This window comes from Salvelinus fontinalis, chromosome 2 (assembly GCF_029448725.1).
Source record: "Salvelinus fontinalis isolate EN_2023a chromosome 2, ASM2944872v1, whole genome shotgun sequence".
In the NCBI taxonomy this organism is placed as follows: domain Eukaryota; kingdom Metazoa; phylum Chordata; class Actinopteri; order Salmoniformes; family Salmonidae; genus Salvelinus; species Salvelinus fontinalis.
Genome location: NC_074666.1, coordinates 2,098,483 through 2,117,045, shown reverse-complemented (window position 1 = coordinate 2,117,045; position 18,563 = coordinate 2,098,483). Strand labels below are relative to the sequence as shown.

At 40.2% G+C, this 18,563-nt stretch overlaps 1 protein-coding gene across 1 annotated transcript in view; it reads right to left on the bottom strand.

Moving 5' to 3' along the window:
* grin3a (glutamate receptor, ionotropic, N-methyl-D-aspartate 3A) overlaps positions 1-18,563 on the bottom strand; it is a 79,182-nt gene that overhangs the window by 7,323 nt on the left and 53,296 nt on the right. Inside the window, exons 6-7 of the mRNA XM_055898158.1 lie at positions 8,996-9,111; positions 3,188-3,339 (exon numbers count right to left, since the gene is read on the bottom strand). Of these exons, the coding sequence (XP_055754133.1) occupies positions 3,188-3,339; positions 8,996-9,111 (268 nt within the window). The remainder of the gene's footprint in view (positions 1-3,187; positions 3,340-8,995; positions 9,112-18,563) is intronic.

Below are 18,563 nucleotides of genomic sequence, written 5' to 3'. Positions count from 1 at the left end.
CATCACTATTACACATCGCTATTACACATCACTGTTTACTATTACACATCACTGTTACACATCGCTATTACACATCACTGTTTACTATTACACATCGCTATTACACATCACTGTAAACTATTACACATCACTGTTGCACATCGCTATTACACATCACTGTAAACTATTACACATCACTGTTACACATCGCTATTACACATCACTGTTTACTATTACACATCGCTATTACACATCGCTATTACACATCACTGTACACTATTACACATCACTGTTACACATCGCTATACACTGTTACACATCGCTATACACTATTACACATCACTGTTAAACATCGCTATACACTGTTACACATCACTGTACACTATTACACATCACTGTACACTATTACACATCACTGTACACTATTACACATCACACATCACTGTACACTATTACACATCACACATCACTGTACACTATTACACATCACTATTACACATCACTGTTTACTATTACACATCACTGTTTACTATTACACATCACTATTACACATTACCGTTACACATTACCGTTACACATTACTATTACACATCACTATTACACTTCAATGTTACACATCGCTATTGCACATCGCTATTGTACATCACTGTTTACTATTACACATCCCTATTACACATCCCTGTTACACATCCCTGTTACACATCACTATAAACATCACTATAAACATCACTGTACTCTATCACACATCGCTGTACACTATTACACATCACCACCGACTATTTTTTTATATATATATATTTTTCAAATTTTATCCCATTTTCTCCCCAATTTTCGTGGTATCCAATTGTTAGTAGTTACTATCTTGTCTCATCGCTACAACTCCCGTACGGGCTCGGGAGAGACGAAGGTCGAAAGCCATGCGTCCTCCGAAGCACAACCCAACCAAGCCGCACTGCTTCTTAACACAGCGCGCCTCCAACCCGGAAGCCAGCCGCACCAATGTGTCGGAGGAAACACCGTGTACCTGGCCCCCTTGGTTAGCGCGCACTGCGCCCGGCCCGCCACAGGAGTCGCTGGAGCGCGATGAGACAAGGATATCCCTACCGGCCAAACCCTCCCTAACCCGGACGACGCTATGCCAATTGTGCGGCGCCCCACGGACCTCCCGGTCACGGCCGGCTGCGACAGAGCCTGGGCGCGAACCCAGAGACTCTGGTGGCGCAGCTAGCACTGCGATGCAGTGCCCTAGACCACTGCGCCACCCGGGAGGCCCGACTATTACACCACCGACTATTACACATCACTATACACCATTACACGTCACTGTACACACCACTATTACGGTTCACCGTACACTATACACTATACACCACTATACAATTCACCGTACACATCACTATTACTACAATATCTAATATTTAGGCCCATCATTAGTAAGCTTCTATCATTTATAATGGACTCCATCATTAGTAAGCTTCCATCATTTATAATAGACTCCATCATTAGTAAGCTTCCATAATTTATAATAGACTCCATCATTAGTAAGCTTCCACAATTTATAATGGACTCCATCATTAAGACTTCAAAACACACAAATAAACACAGACTGATGGAGATGATTAAGTATTGACATGTATTTCATTAATATTGAAGTAGTGTGATGTACAGTGCCTTGCAAAAGTATTCATCCCCCTTGGCGTTTTTCCTATTTTGTTGCATTACAACCTGTAATTTAAACAGATTTTTATGTGGATGTCATGTAATGGACAAACACAAAATAATTCAAATCGGTGAAGCGAAAAAAGAAAAAAAAAACATTTGTTCAAAATAATTACAAAAATTCAAAAACGAAATGTGGTGCGTGCATATGTATTCACCCCTTTGCTATGAAGCCCCTAAATAAGATCTGGTGCAACCAATTACCTGTGTGCAATCTAAGTATCACATGATCTCAGTATATATACACACCTGTTCTGGGTCTGCAACACCACCAAGCAAGGGGCACCACCAAGCAAACAGGTCAGGGACGAAGTTGTTGAGAAGTACAGATCAGGGTTGGGTTATAAAAAATATCCAAAACTTTGAATATCCCACGGAGCACTATTAAATCCATCATTAAAAATTGAAAGAATATGGAACCACAACAAACCTGCCAAGAGAGGGCTGCCCACCAAACTCACAGACCAGGTAAGGAGGGCATTAATCAGAGAGGTAACAAAGAGACCAAAGATAACCCTGAAGGAGCTGCAAAGCTCCACTGCGGAGATTGGTGTATATGTCCATAGGACCACTTTAAGACGTACACTCCACAGAGCTGGGCTTTATGGAAGAGTGGCAAAACATAGGGACCATTACTTAAAGAAATGTGCAAACATGTTTGGTTTTCATCAAAACATATGTGGGAGACTCCCCAAACATATGGAAGAAGGTACTGGTCAGAGACTAAAACGTAGCTTTTAGACCATCAAGGAAAACACCATGTCTGGCACAAACCCAACACCTCTCATCACCCCGAGAACACCACCCCTACAGTGAAGCATGGTGGTGGCAGCATCATGCTGTGGGGAAGTTTTTCATTGGCAGGGACTGGGAAACTGGTCAGAATTGAAGGAATGATGGTTGGTGCTAAATACAGGGACATTCTTGAGGGAACCCTGTTTCAGTCTTCCAGAAATTTGAGACTGGGACGGAGGTTCACCTTCCAGCAGGACAATGACCCTAAACATACTGCTAAAGGAACACTCGAGTGGTTTATGGGGAAACATTTAAATGTCTTGGAATGGCCTAGTCAAAGCCCAGACCTCAATCCAATTGAAATTCTGTGGTATGACTTAAAGATGTCTGTACATCAGCGGAACCCATCCAACTTGAAGGTGCTGGAGCAGTTTTGCCTTGAAGAATGGGCAAAAATCCCAGTGGCTAGATGTGCCAAATTTACAAAGACATACCCCAAGAGACTGGGCTATAAGTATTGACTTTGGGGGGGGTGAATAGTTTTGCATGCTCAAGTTATTTTTTTTGTCAAATTTCTTGTTTGTTTCACAATAAAAAATATTTTGCGTCTTCAAAGTGGTTGTAAATCAAATGATACAAAAAATATATTTTAATTCCAAGTTGTAAGGCAACAAAATAGTATAAATGCCAAGGGGGGAATACTTTCGCTTGCTACTGTATTTCATTAATTTTAAAGTGGTACGATGTACATTACCTCAGTGACGGCGAAGCTCCGTTTTCCACAGGGCACCACCTTGTACCACTTGTCATGCAGCATATCCATGAAGCCGTCTGACTTGTACTGGCTCACCAGCTCTGAGATGTTAGAGGACAGAGGAGAGTTCTGACGCAGGCCGATGCCATAACCTGGGAACAGATACACACACAGAATGACTTAGACAACACAGCAGGCCGATGCCATAACCTGGGAACAGATACACACACAGAATGACTTAGACAACACAGCAGGCTGATGCCATAACATGGGAACAGATACACACACAGAATGACTTAGACAACACAGCAGGCTGATGCCATAACATGGGAACAGATACACACAGAATGACTTAGAAAACACAGCAGGCTGATGCCGTAACCTGGGAACAGATACACACAGAATGACTTAGACAACATCATCGTCCTTGTCTTCCTCTGTACTATGGGTATGGTACGGGTGATGAAGACATCAACCTCCCTGTCTTCCTCTGCACTATGGGTAAATAGATACAGACACCTAGACTGACCCAGAAAACCCATTGATCAAATGCATTGATGTCATGTTGATGTTGTACAACACATACCGGTAGTGTTGAATATGCAGTACATGTATGTGTGCAGGCTGGTCATAGCTTAATCTTGCTAATACATTATTATAACGTCGCGGTTGTTTCAGTTTCAATTCAGAATTTTGGAATTGACTCCCATTCAACTCGTGAGTTGAAATTTGAATTGGCCACATCCTACCGCAGTGGCGGTTCTAAAGGGGGAGAACCCCCCCCCCCCCTTCAGCCACCCCCCTCCCCCCAAATAAACACCATTCTGAACTATCTGTAATTTTAATTCAGACATTTGAACAAAACAAAATAAATAATCATAATATTTAAAACTATATAAATATAAAAATATATACAAAAAATAAGTCAAAAATATCAAAAGACACTAACAGACAAATAGAAACACATTTTAGTGTATAAATACAAATAAAAAAGAGAATTGAGTTATTACCCTATTACCCTATTACAAAAAACATACAAATAAAATAAAACTGCACAAATCCTACATCACACAAATACACAAATAGAATAACACACTTATAAAGAAGAGAACCTGATTATTACACTATTGGTCTCCAAACAAGAAACACACAAACTAAATTGCACACCTAATTGCATTACTAATTGCATTAGTACTGTACAAAGTTAGAGGTGCGCTATTTGATAGATTCCCCCGCTCCCCCTACCTCGGGCTTCCAGTGGGCCCCCCTCCCCAACTCGTAACTATAGTTTTGGCAAGTCGGTTAGGACATCTACTTTGTGCATGACACAAGTAACTTTTCAAACAATTGTTTACAGACAGAATATTTCACTTATAATTCACTGTGTCACAAATCCAGTGGGTCAGAAGTTTACATACACTAAGTTAACAGCTTGGAAAATTCCAGAAAAGGATGTCATGGCTTTAGAAGCTTCTGATAGACTAATTGACATCATTTGAGTCAATTGGAGGTGTACCTGTGGATGTATTTCAAGGCCTACCTTCAAACTCAGTGCCTCTTTGCTTGACATGATGGGAAAATAAAAAGAAATCAGCCAAGATCTCAGAGAAAAATGTGGGACCTCCACAAGTCTGATTCAGCCTTGGGAGCAATTTCCAAACACCTGAAGGTACCATGTCCATCTGTACAAACAATAATACACAAGTATTAACACCATGAGACCCCGCAGCCGTCATACCGCTCAGGAAGGAGACGCGTTCTGTCTCCTGGAGATGAACGTACTTTGGTGTGAAAGTGCAAATCCATCCCAGAACAACAGCAAAGGACCTTGTGACGATGCTGGAGGAAACGGGTACAAAAGTATCTATATCCACAGTAAAACGAGTCCTAAATCGACAGAACCTGAAACGCTGCTCAGCAAGGAAGAAGCCACTGCTCCAAAACCGCCATAAAAAACCCAGACTACGGTTTGCAACTGCACATTGGGACAAAGATCGTACTTTTTGGAGAAATGTCCTCTGGTCTGATGAAACAAACATTTAACTGTTTGGCCATAATGACCATAATTGTGTTTAGAGGAAAAATGGGGACGCTTGCAAGCCGAAGAACACCATCCCAACCGTGAAACACGTGGGTGGCAGCATCATGTTGTGGGGGGTGCTTTGCTGCAGGAGGGACTAGTGCACTTCACAAAATAGATGGCATCATGAGAATGGAAAATTATGTGGATATATTGAAGCAACATCTCAAGACATCAGTCAGGAAGTTAAAGCTTGGTCGCAAATGTGTCTTCCAAACGGACAATGACCCCAAGCATACTTCCAAACTTGTGGCAAAATGGCTTAAGGACAACAAAGTCAAGGTATTGGAGTGGCATTCACAAAGCCCTGACCACAATCCTATAGAAAATTTGAGGCAGAACTGAAAAAGCGTGAGCGAGCAAGGAGGCCTACAAAACCTGATTAAACCTGACTCAGTTACACGAGCTCTGTCAGGAGGAATGGGCCAAAATTCACGCAACTTATTCACCCAGCTTGTGGAAGGCTACCCAAAACGTTTGACCCAAGTTAAACAATTTAAAGGCAATGCTACCAAATACTAATTGAGTGTATGTAATCTTCTGACCCACTGGGAATGTGAAGAAAGAAATAAAAGCTGAAATAAATCATTCTCTCTACTATTATTCTGACATTTCACATTCTTAAAATAAAGTGGTTGTCACGCCCTGACCTTAGAGAGCCTTTTTATTTCTCTATTTGGTTAGGTCAGGGTGTGATTTGGGTGGGCATTCTAGTTTTTCTATTTCTTTGTTGGCCGGGTATTGTTCCCAATCAGAGGCAGCTGTCTATCGTTGTCTCTGATTGGGGATCATACTTAGGCAGCCTTTTTTCCACCTTTAGCTTGTGGGATCTTGTTTTTGTACAGTTGCTTTCCAGCCCTACAGAACTGTGCGTTTCGTTTTGTATTTGTTGTTTTTTTCGGTGTCATCAATTAAATAAAGATGTACGCCACGCTGCTGGTCCGATCCTTCCATCAACGGACGTAACAGTTAAAATAAAGTGTTGATCCTAACTGGCCAAAGACAGGGAATTTTTACTAGGATGAAATGTCAGGAATTGTGAAAAAACTGAGTTTAAATGTACTTGGCTAAGGTGTATGTAAACTTCTGACTTCAACTGTATTATCTGCGTGCGGGCGCCCCATGCCGCCCCCGGTAAGATTCTGCCCCGGGCGGCTGCCCATGTCGCTCCCGGTAAGATTCCGATGTCGCCTAAATCCACCCCACAGGATGTAGAATTATAATTAATCATAATTTGGTTTGAGTGACAGCAAGTATAATTTAATTCAGTACAATTCAAAGAAATTCTACTCCGTCATAGAAGATGATGAGCGTTATATTGAATCTGACAGGTCACACTTCCAGAGAACAAAGAATATATCACTTTTCTCTGGAAACAATGTTCATAACCTCGTTAATTAACCTTTAACCTTTGAATAGCCAATTACACCGAGTGTACAAAACATTAGGAACACCTTCCCACTATTGAGTCGTACCCCCTTTTGCCCTCAGAACAGACTCAATTCGTTGGGGCTGCAAGGTGTTGAAAGCATTCGACAGGGATGCTGGCCCATGTTGCCTCCAATTCTTCCCACCGTTGTGTCAAGTTGGCTGGATGTCATTTGGGTGGTGGACCATTCTTGATACACAGGAAAATGTTGAGTTTGAAAAACCCAGCAGTGTTGCAGTTCTTGACGCACTCAACCCGGTGTGCCTGGTACCTACTACCATACCCCTTTCAAAGGCAATTCAATATTTTATCTTGCCCATTTACCCACTGAATGGCACACATACACAATCCATGTCTCAGTTGTCTCAAGGCTTAAAAATCCTTCTTTAACCGGTCTCCTCCCCTTCATCTACACTGATTGAAGTGGATTTAACAGGTGACATCAATAAGGGATCATAGCTTTCACCTCGATTCACCTGGTCAGTCAGTCTATGTCAGTTCTTCTCAAATAGTGGGGCGCGCCCCCCTGGGGGGGCTCGGAGCGATGCCAGGGGGGGCACGTGTGACCCCGGGGAACATGCTTTTTTTTTGCCGCGGCGAGCAGTTTTTTTTTGCACCGAACAAGAGCACACAGCACAGAGCAGGAGATATGAAGTGCAGATAACAAATCCTTAAGAGACAAATATTTAACAGGGATGAAAAGAAAGGCGGAGAGAAGACGGAGATAATGAGACAAACGCAAGTCTCCCGAAAGCTAAGACGAGGAGATATGACGACGCGTATGTAGCGCTTGGCTTCACTGTGACTACGGTGGGAGACGAGGAAAGACCGGTATGTTTACTGTGTCTAAAAATGTTGGCAGCGGACAGCATGAAGCCAAATAAATGAAGGCGTCACTTAAAGACATTACACCCCAATCACGCTGATCAGCCGCTTGAGTTTTTTCAGCAAAAACGTGCCGAATATTGCCAACAATCGTCCCGCTTTGTGAATGCTACTTCAGTAAACCAGCGAGCACTGTTAGCATCGTATCAGGTGGTGTACCAAATTGCTCAGTGCAAAAAACCTCACTCCATAGCAGAGGAGCTGATACTGCCTGCAGCATTAGACATGGTCTCTGTCATCAGGTCTCAGCTAAACATTGAGCAGGAGCTGAGAGTTGCAATATCATGCTTCAAACCCCGCTTCGAAAAGCTGTGCTCTGCAAAACGTGCTCATTGTAGCCATTAATCCTGACTTCCTCATTTGATTTTAAAAAATCAGCACAAATTGTTTTATTCATTTTTGTTTTTATAGGTCAAAGTGTTTCATATATTGTGCTCCTGAGTTAATGTTGCTGATCAATTTGAATTTATTATTATTTATTGATTATATTTTATTTTATTTTCAGTATCAAATGGTCAAAAAATGTTTACAGTTTAAATAAGGCTTGAATTTATTTTATTTTTTTCGGCAAATTGATGCACTTTAAGTATTTTCTGTTACAGACTAAAAAACAATGTTAATAAAGTTATTCTTTGTTGTAAGTTGATCTATATTTCTTTCTTTTTTGTTTTTTTTGTTTTCTTTAATGTTAATAAGGATACAATGTTAGGCAGAGGTGTACTTATAACAATTTTATAGACAAATGATACTATTTACAGTCGCGGCGGAGAGTTGGGGGGCGCGAAATGTTTACTTCTCCCTAGGGGGGGCATAACAGAAAATAATTGAGAAGCACTGGTCTATGTCATGGAAAAAGCAAGTTCCTAATGTTTTGTACACTCAGTCTATATTTCTACCAACCATTTCATTTGTTTGGCTTATTTTTTAAGGTTTTAGGGTCAACTTCAGGGTTAAAGAAATGCATTCTGGGAAATGTAGTATTTTCCACATATTTTCCACATTTTGAATTTTTTTTGTTGTAATTAATTAAATATAAATTAGAATTTTCTCATACAGGTCTTGTTTTCCTTGATCTTATGAAAATAAATTACTTCATCAATATTGTATATAATGATATCTTTGATGTTTTCTGTGATTTCAATTATATTTCCTTTAATTTAAATTATAATTGCACTTCCGTATCCTGTTTAAAACTTAAATTCAAATTCAATTCAAATTCAAGAATTGAACTGGAATTTGATGCATTCAGGTCTGAATTGAGCACAACCCTGGTGGTACTGTCTTACTATATTCTTGGTTCTATATCCCGTGTGAAAAGGAGAGGGAACATTCAGGAACAGGAAGGGCGTTCCTGTCTGGTTCCTCTTTAGTACGGATATAGCATTAACACGTTATTTCATGTCAAAATACTTGCCTTCGATCGCAAATGGTTTCCCCACAGTGAGTGTCTTGCATTCTGCATCTATGGACACCTCGTAGTCTAGTAAGGCCTTGTCCATGATGAAAGCATCCAGTTGCTGTGGATCATGCCTGAAACAACAGAAGAAGAATTACTATTGAATTGCACCTCTATCTAACATTAACTAAAATTAAGGCATGATTTTTTTTTTTTCAATTCAAGTCAATTCAGCCTTTAAATGTAGACGTTCAAAATACATAATTTGTTGTTTCATGTCCTGGCAGTTCTAGTTCAAGTGTGAGAATACTGAAGTTCATATTTTTCAAGGAAAAAAAAGTTCCTTGCACCCAAGTGGGTTACCCAGTAAAACATGCTTAGTAATATATTGTGTTGGAAATCAATGACCCAAGCCCAGCTCAGTTAATGCCTACCATTGTGTTGCTCAGCAAATGTACATTATACCAGGGGTGTTGGAAAACACAATGTAAGTAACCTAATTTATGTCCCTCTAACTGCCCTGAATGTCTCTGCTGATCCTACAGCTATTGTATACAGTAATGATGTGCCTATGAACCAGAGTTTCACTGTTATCACTGAGGGGGTGTGCCCTAGTAGGAAGTCCACTGTTATCACTGAGGTGGTGTACCCTAGTAGGAAGTCCACTGTTATCACTGAGGCGGTATGCCCAAGCAGGAAGTCCACTGTTATCACTGAGGCGGTGTGCCCAAGCAGGAAGTCCACTGTTATCACTGAGGCGGTGTGCCCCAGCAGGAGGTCCACTGTTATCACTGAGGTGGTGTACCCTAGTAGGAAGTCCACTGTGTGCAGCCCTCCCTGCGCTAATAGAAACAACATGAGCATGTCTACTTCTACTAAGCTTCCCAGTTAAAGCAATAGAAACAATCAAGCATCCCAGAAAAGTGCTAAAAATAGCATTAACACGTTAACATATGTAGCTTAAGAAACAAGATTAATGAAATCAATAACTTGCTTGTAACAGATGACATTCATATTCTGACTATCTCTGAAACACACTTAGGTAATACCTTCGATGATACAGTGGTAGCAACACATGGTTATAACATCTACAGAAAAGACAGAAATGCCAACGGAGGCGGTGTTGTGGTCTATATTCAGAACCACATTCCTGTAAAGCTTAGAGAGGAACTAATGTTAAATACTGTTGAAGTAATATGGCTACAGGTTCATCTGCCTCACCTAAATCCCATTCTGGTGGGACGCTGCAATAGACCACCAAGTGCTAACAGTCAGTATCTGGATAATATGTGTGAAATGCTTGATAATGTATGTGATATCAACAGAGAGGTATATTTTCTGGGTGATTACAATATTGACTGGCTTTCATCAAGCTGCCCACTCAAGAAAAAGCTTCAAACTGGTACCAGTGCCTGCAACCTGGTTCAGGTTGTCAGTCAACCTACCAGGGTAGTTACAAACAGCACAGGAATGAAATCATCAACATTTATTGATCACATCTTCACTAATGCTGCAGAAATGTTCTTTATTAAAGCAGTATCCAAATCCATGGGATGTAGTGATCACAATATAGTAGTCATATCTAGGAAAACCAAAGTTCCAAAGGCTGGGCCTAATATAGTGTATAAGAGGACATTCAAGAAGTTATGTAGTGATTATTATGTTGTTGATTAAAATATTATTTGTTGGTCTTTGGTGTGTAAACAACCAGATGCTACACTTGACATATTTAGAAAATGTCTTACTTCAGTTACCAATAAGCATGCGCCCATTAAGAATATGACTGTAAAACTGTTAAATCATCATGAATTGATGAGAGGTTGAAAAAGGGTAAGGTTGAAGGGATGAGGCAAAAGGAATGGCAAATAAGACTGGCTGCACAACCGATTGGCAAATATACTGCAAATTGAGAAATCATGTGACTAAACTGAATAAAAATAAGAAGAAACTATACTATAAAACAAAGATACATTTATTTAAAGAATGCTAGTAAAAAGCACCTTCAATAGAATTTTGAGCAAGTAGGCAAACTCAGCTCCATCAGTCATTGAATCAGATGGGTCATTCGTTACAAAACCCACTGATATTGCCAACTACTTCTGTGATTTCTTTATTGGCAAGATGAGCAAATTTAGGCAAGACATGCTATCAATAAGCACTACACATCCAAGTACAACTGACCAAATTATGAAAGACAAGCATTGTAATGTTGAGTGCCGTAAAGTGAGTGTGGAAGAGGTGAAACAATTACTGTTGTCTATTAACAATGACAAGCCTGACAACTTGAATAGAAAGTTACTGAGGATAATTGCGAATGATATTGCCACTCATATTTTGCCATATCTTCAATCTAAGCCTACAAGAAAGTGTGTGCCCACAGGCCCAGAGGAAAGCAAAAGTCATTCCGCTACCCAAGAATAGTAAAGCCTCCTTTACTGCCTTAAATAGATAACCAATAGATAACCAATCAGCCTGTTACCAACCCTTAGTAAACTTTGAGGGAAAAAATGTGTTTGACCAGGTACAATGCTATTTCACAGTAAACAAATTGAACAACAACAAGCAAGCACAGCACTTACACAAATGATTGATGATTGGCCGGGAGAAATTGATAATAAAAATATTGTGTGGGCTGTTTTGTTTGACTTCAGTGTAGCTTTGGACAATATCGAACACAGTTTGATCCTGGAAAAACATATGTGTTATGGCCTTACACCACCTGTTATATTGTGGATAAAGAGTTACCTGTCTAACAGAACACAGAGGGTGTTCTTTAACTTCTTATGGCTGCAGGGGCAGTATTGAGTAGCTTGGATGAAAGGTGCACAGAGGTGCCCATAGTAAACTGCCTGCTCCTCAGTCCCAGTTGCTAATATATGCATATTATTATTTGTATTGGATAGAAAACACTCTGAAGTTTCTAAAACTGTTTGAATTATGTCTGTGAGTATAACAGAACTCATATGGCAGGCAAAAACCTGAGGAGTTCCACTTCCTGTTTGGATTTTTTCTGAGGTGGCAGATTTTCAACCAAGCTCTCATTGAAATTACAGCGAAATATTGATGAGTTTTCACTTCCTACGGCTTCCACTAGATGTCAACAGTCAATAGAACTTTGAACAGGAATTAGTCACCACTGCCACGAGCTGACCATGCTTTCACCATGCGTGAAACCTCCGTTCCACCGCTCATCTGAAGTCAATCTAATTCTCCGGTTGGAACGTTATTCAAGATGTATGTTAACAACATTCTAAAGATTGATTCAATACATCGTTTGACATGTTTCTACTGACTGTTACGGGACTTTTGGACATTTCGTCACGTTATAGTGGACGCGCTTTGTGACTTTGGAATTGTTTACCAAACGCGCTAACCAAAGTAGCTAATTGGACATAAATCGGACATTATCGGACAAATCAAGCATTTATTGTGGACCTGGGATTCCTAGGACTGCATTCTGATGAAGTTCATCAAACATTTACATTTACATTTAAGTCATTTAGCAGACGCTCTTATCCAGAGCGACTACAAATTGGTGCATTCACCTTATGATATCCAGTGGAACAACCACTTTACAATAGTGCATCTCAGTCTTTTAAGGGGGAGGGGGGGGTTAGAAGGAATACTTTATCCTATCCTATCAAAGGTAAGGAAACATTTATCATGTATTTTCTGGTTTCTGTTGACTCTAAAATGGCGGCTAATTTTATTATATTTCTGAGCGCCGTCTCAGATTATTGCATGGGCTGCTTTTTCTGTAAAGTTTTTTTGAAATCTGACACAGCGGTTGCATTAATGGAAGCCTCTCAAACATAATCCAGGTAGAATCAGGAATTCCCCAGGGCAGCTGTTTAGGCCCATTACTTTTTAAAATCTTTTCTAATGACATGCCACTGGCTTTGAGTAAAGCCAGTGTGTCTATGTATGCGGATGACTCAACACTATACACATCAGTGACTACAGTGACTGAAATTACTGCAACACTTAACAAACAGCTGCAATTAGTTTCATAATTGGTGGCAAGGAATACATTCGTCCTAAATATTTTTTTTCTAAAAGCATGGTATTTGGGACAAATCATTCACTAAACCCTTAACATCTAACGAGCCTCTACCCCGGGTCCGGGATCCCCCCCCATCCCCCCACACACTGATTAGCATAGCTAGCATAGCTTCACAAGTAGATAGTAGCATCTAAATATCATTAAATCACAAGTCCAAGACACCAGATGAAAGATACAGATCTTGTGAATAAAGCCACCATTTCAGATTTTTTAAATGTTTTACAGGGAAGACAAAATATGTAAATCTATTTGCTAAACACGTTAGCAAAATACACAATTTCTTTGTCCACCATTTTTTCTCTCCACCAGTAGCTATCACCAATTCGGCTAAACTAAGATATTGATAGCCAATAACCTATAAAAAACCTCATCAGATGACAGTCTGATAACATATTTATGGTATAGGATAGGTTTTGTTAGAAAAAAGTGCATATTTCAGGTAGAAATCACAGTTTACAATTGCACCTACCATCACAAGACGACTAGAATTACTATAGAGAGCAACGTGTATGACCAATTTACTCTTAATAAAACATTTCATAAGAATAGACAAAGCATAGCAATGGAAAGACCCAGATCTTGTGATTCCAGACAATATTTCAGATTTTCTAAGCGTTTTACAGCGAAAACACAATAAATCGATAAGTTAGCATACCACATGTGAAAACGTTACCAGAGCATCGATTCCAGCCAAAGAGCGCTATAACGTAATCACCGCCAAAATATATTAATTTTTTCACTAACCTTCTCAGAATTCTTCCGATGACACTCCTGTAACATCATTTTACAACATACATATACAGTTTGTTCGAAAAGGTGCATATTTAGCCATACAAAACCGTGGTTACACAATAAAAATACTAGGAAATCAAGCCTCAATATGTCTGACGTCATCTATCAGAGTGATCTAGTTTAATTGAAAGCTAATCATATACTTGACTAAAAAATACAGGGTTGACAGGAATCGAAAGACAAATTAGTTCTTAATGCAACCGCTGACTTACATTTTTTAAATTATCCTTACTTTTCAATACAGGGTTCGCCAAGTGACGCGATAACAAACAAAATGGCGAAATATGCGTTTAAAATATTTCGACAGAACAACGATTTATCATATTAAATATTGCTTACTTTGAGCTGTTCTTCCATCAGATTCTTGGGCAATGTATCCTTTCTATGTTGTAATCTTCTTTTGGTCGATAGATGTCCTCTGTCCTTCGAAATATCCACTAACGATCGAACGGGACCACAAAACGTGTCCAAAGTTTCAGAGTGCACGACAAATAAATTCCTCAGAATCGCACTAAACGGATATAAATTGCTATAAAACGGTTCAAATTAACTACATTATGATGTTTTTAACAACTATAACGACTGAAAACATGACCGGAGAAATATTGCTGGTTAGACAACGATTTGGAATGAGGCAAGTCCGATGTCCTTCACGCTTCAGGCGCGCGACGAGAAAGGGAGGTACCTATACGTTTTGTTCTTTTATAATGGCTGTGATTGTGCAATCGATTCCATTCAAAACGTGATGACGTACAGACACCCAGAGGAAGACGTAGGCAGTGTCGGTTTCTTCATAGCATTCACTGTCGCCTTAAAAACAGACTCCAGATCAGGGGTAAAAATTTCTGAAATCTGACCCCTGTCATGAAAAGTGCTGTAGATATTGTTCTGTACCACTCAGAGACAAAATTCCAACGCTTATAGAAACTAGAAAGTGTTTTCTATCCAATAATAACAATAATATGCATATTGTACGATCAAGAATTTAGCACGAGGCAGTTTAATTTGGAGACCCAAATATGCTAATGCGGAACAGCACCCCCTATAGTTCCAAGAAGTTAATCTCAAATAAATCTTGTAATGAATAATGTGTAAATTGAACAAGTTGAGGTGACTAAACTGCTTTCAGTAACCCTATATTATAAACTGTCATGATAAAAACTATCATGGTCAAAACATGTTGATACAACAGTAGCTACGATGGGGAGAAGTCTGTCCATTAAAAAGCACTGCTCTGCCTTCTTAATAACACAATCAACAAGACAGGTCAGTACTACATAAAGCCATGACTACATGGAACTCTATTCCACATCAGGTACCTCATGCAAGAAGTAGAATCAGATGTAAAAACAGATAGAAATACACCTTATGGAACAGTGGGGACTGTGAAGAGACACACCCACAGGTACAAACATAGGCATACACACTAGCACAACCACTCTACACACACCTACATTGTAATAATTTTGTATATTGATATAAAACATTTTGTATTATAGATATGTAGTGGTGTAATGTTATATGATGTACTGTTTTATATTTTGTTTAATGTGTGATGTAAGTGTCTTAATGTGTTTGGAAACCAGGAAGGGTAGCTGCTGCCTTGACAGGAACTAATGGGGATCCACAATAAACCCCAGGAAGAGTAGCTGCTGCCTTGGTAGGAACTAATGGGGATCCATAATAAACCCCAGGAAGAGTAGCTGCTGCCTTGGTAGGAACTAATGGAGATCCATAATAAACCCCAGGAAGAGTAGCTGCTGCCTTGGTAGGAACTACTGGGGATCCATAATAAACCCCAGGAAGTGTAGCTGCTGCCTTGGCAGGAACTGATGGGGATCCATAATAAACCCCAGGAAGAGTAGCTGCTGCCTTGGCAGGAATTAATGGGGATCCATAATAAATACAAACACAAACTATTAACACTAAATATATTAATGCTGTTTTTGAAAGAAACAGAGACAAGCAGACACAGTTTGCAGTTCCTTATCAAAATGAATGGGTCTTAACATTGCAAAGCAAGTGCTAGTCTTCCCATAGAATAGTCCTCTCCTCTCGCACAATGGGAGAAAGATATTGTATATTCCGTCAACCCGATCTCAGCGCCCAGCTCCATTAACTCGGCTCTCCTTGTCACGATCGTCGTAACCTTGAAGAGAGGACCAAGGCGCAGCGTGATAGAAAGACATCTTCTTTTTATTATGAAGACGAAACAAACGAACAAAAACAACAAACAGACGACCGTGAAGCTATATCAAACAAATAGTGCTGACACTAAACACTACACATAGACAATTACCCACAATAGCCTAATGCCTATGGCTGCCTTAAATATGGCTCCCAATCAGAGACAATGAATGACAGCTGTCTCTGATTGAGAACCATTCAGGCAACCATAGACATACCAAGACACCTACACTCAACACAAACCCATACACTCTACTAAACCCCCCTATACCATACAACCACCCAAGACGAGACAAATACACACACACACATCCCCCCTGTCACACCCTGACCTAACCAAAATATTACAGAAAACAAAGATAACTAAGGCCAGGGAGTGACACTCCTCTGCTTCACAGAAGATGTGAGATGACTTGAGAAACAGTTTCAGATTTCAAATAGCAAAAAGTGAAAAAAGCACAGGGCCACAATTGAGGTTACTCACTTCCGAAAGTATAGTTTGATATTGATGATGCCTGGAGACAGTTTCAAATTGGGTAGCAGAGTTGGAGACAGTTTCAGATTGGGTAGCAGAGTTGGAGACAGTTTCAGATTGGGTAGCAGAGTTGGAGACAGTTTCAGATTGGGTAGCAGAGTTGGAGACAGTTTCAGATTGGGTAGCAGAGTTGGAGACAGTTTCAGATTGGGTAGCAGAGTTGGTGACAGTTTCAGATTGGGTAGCAGAATTGGGGACAGTTTCAGATTGGGTAGCAGAATTGGGGACAGTTTCAGATTGGGTAGCAGAATTGGGGACAGTTTCAGATTGGGTAGCAGAGTTGGAGACAGTTTCAGATTGGGTAGCAGAGTTGGGGACAGTTTCAGATTGGGTAGCAGAATTGGTGACAGTTTCAGATTGGGTAGCAGAATTGGTGACAGTTTCAGATTGGGTAGCAGAGTTGGACAGGATCAAAAAGGCGGGGTAGATAGATACCACCCCAGTAGACCTGGGTTTTAACTTTATCTGTTTAAACTAAATATACCAATAAAAAAAACAGCAAATCCCATTCTAGCCAGATTCAAGCTCTCCAGACAGACTCAAGCCAACTCCATGCAGACTCAAGCCAACTCCAGACGGATTCAAGCCAACTCCAGACGGACTCAAGCCAACTCCAGACGGACTCAAGCCAACTCCAGACGCACTCAAGCCAACTCCAGACGGACTCAAGCCAACTCCAGGCAGATTCAAGCTCTCCAGACGAACTCAAGCCAACTCCAGGCAGATTTAAGCTCTCCAGACGGACTCAAGCCAACTCCAGACAGACTCAAGCCAATTCCAGGCAGATTCAAGCTCTCCAGACGGACTCAAGACAACTCCATGCAGGCTCAAGCTAACTCTAAAAGGCTTAACCCATAAGAGTCTAAATCTGTCTAAGCTGGGGGGGAGAAGAGGGGGGGGGGGGTCTACTAAGCTATATGGAATTGTTTTAAGAAGGTCATACAAAGGATAATTTAGCTATTTGATTTAGAATTTGAAGACCCCTTGAAGTATAAAAATATATATATTAAACAATTATTTGATGAAAAACGCATTGAATAACAGATTCACTACATGGAATAACAAATAGTCCCCAAAAATGTTTTTGTTCTGGAAGATTGTTCTGAAGTGTCTGTCCTATATCTGAGAGATATTTAAAAAAAATCTAAAAACATTGGTTATTTTTTTGCTATGTATTTAACCCTTTATTTTTGGTGCTAAACAGTCTCCATATATACTTCCATGAATTTTTTCGACTGGTACCGGGGGACCTTCAGACAAGTCTTGTGAGGCCTGTGGGAAGAGCAAAATGACCGACATGTACGTGTTTGTGAGATTCTCACCTTTCCACAGAGTGGTCAAATTAGTGTGTAGTCCAAAATGTTCGGACACTATACACAGAAGTTGGCAGATCGGCTGTACCAACTACAGATGAGTCCCAAGACGCTTGTGAGGGTGTCATTGAGCAAAATGGAGAATACTGTTGTGTTCGTGAGAGTCTCATCTTTCCATGGAGGGGTCATAATATGTAGGCCAAACCATTCGGAACACTACAGATGATTTTGTGAGAAGACTGATTTTCAGGATGTCTCATGGTCTGACAAACACCGGTCTAGCTCTGTCACCTTTCACCGCAGATGCGGAAGTACGACCTAAGCAGATGCGGTGGATTGAAACGCATCCAATGCAAAAACATATATCTCTCTAGCAGAAACTGACAGATTTTTATGGGGACTTTTGTATTATGCTAATTAGATACCTGTGGGAGTGCTGACATCGGCCTTAAGGTTTTTTAACTTCACTAGGGTAGGGGGCAGCATTCGGAATTTTGGATGAAAAGTGTGCCCAAATTAAACTGCCTGCTACTCAGGCCCAGAAGTTAGGATATGCATATAATTTGGATAGAAAACACTCTAAAGTTTGCAAAACTGTTAAAATAATGTCTGTGAGTATAACATAACTGATATGGCAGCCAAAAACCAGAGGAAAATCCAACCAGGAAGTACTATTATTTTGAAAGGCTGTTTTTC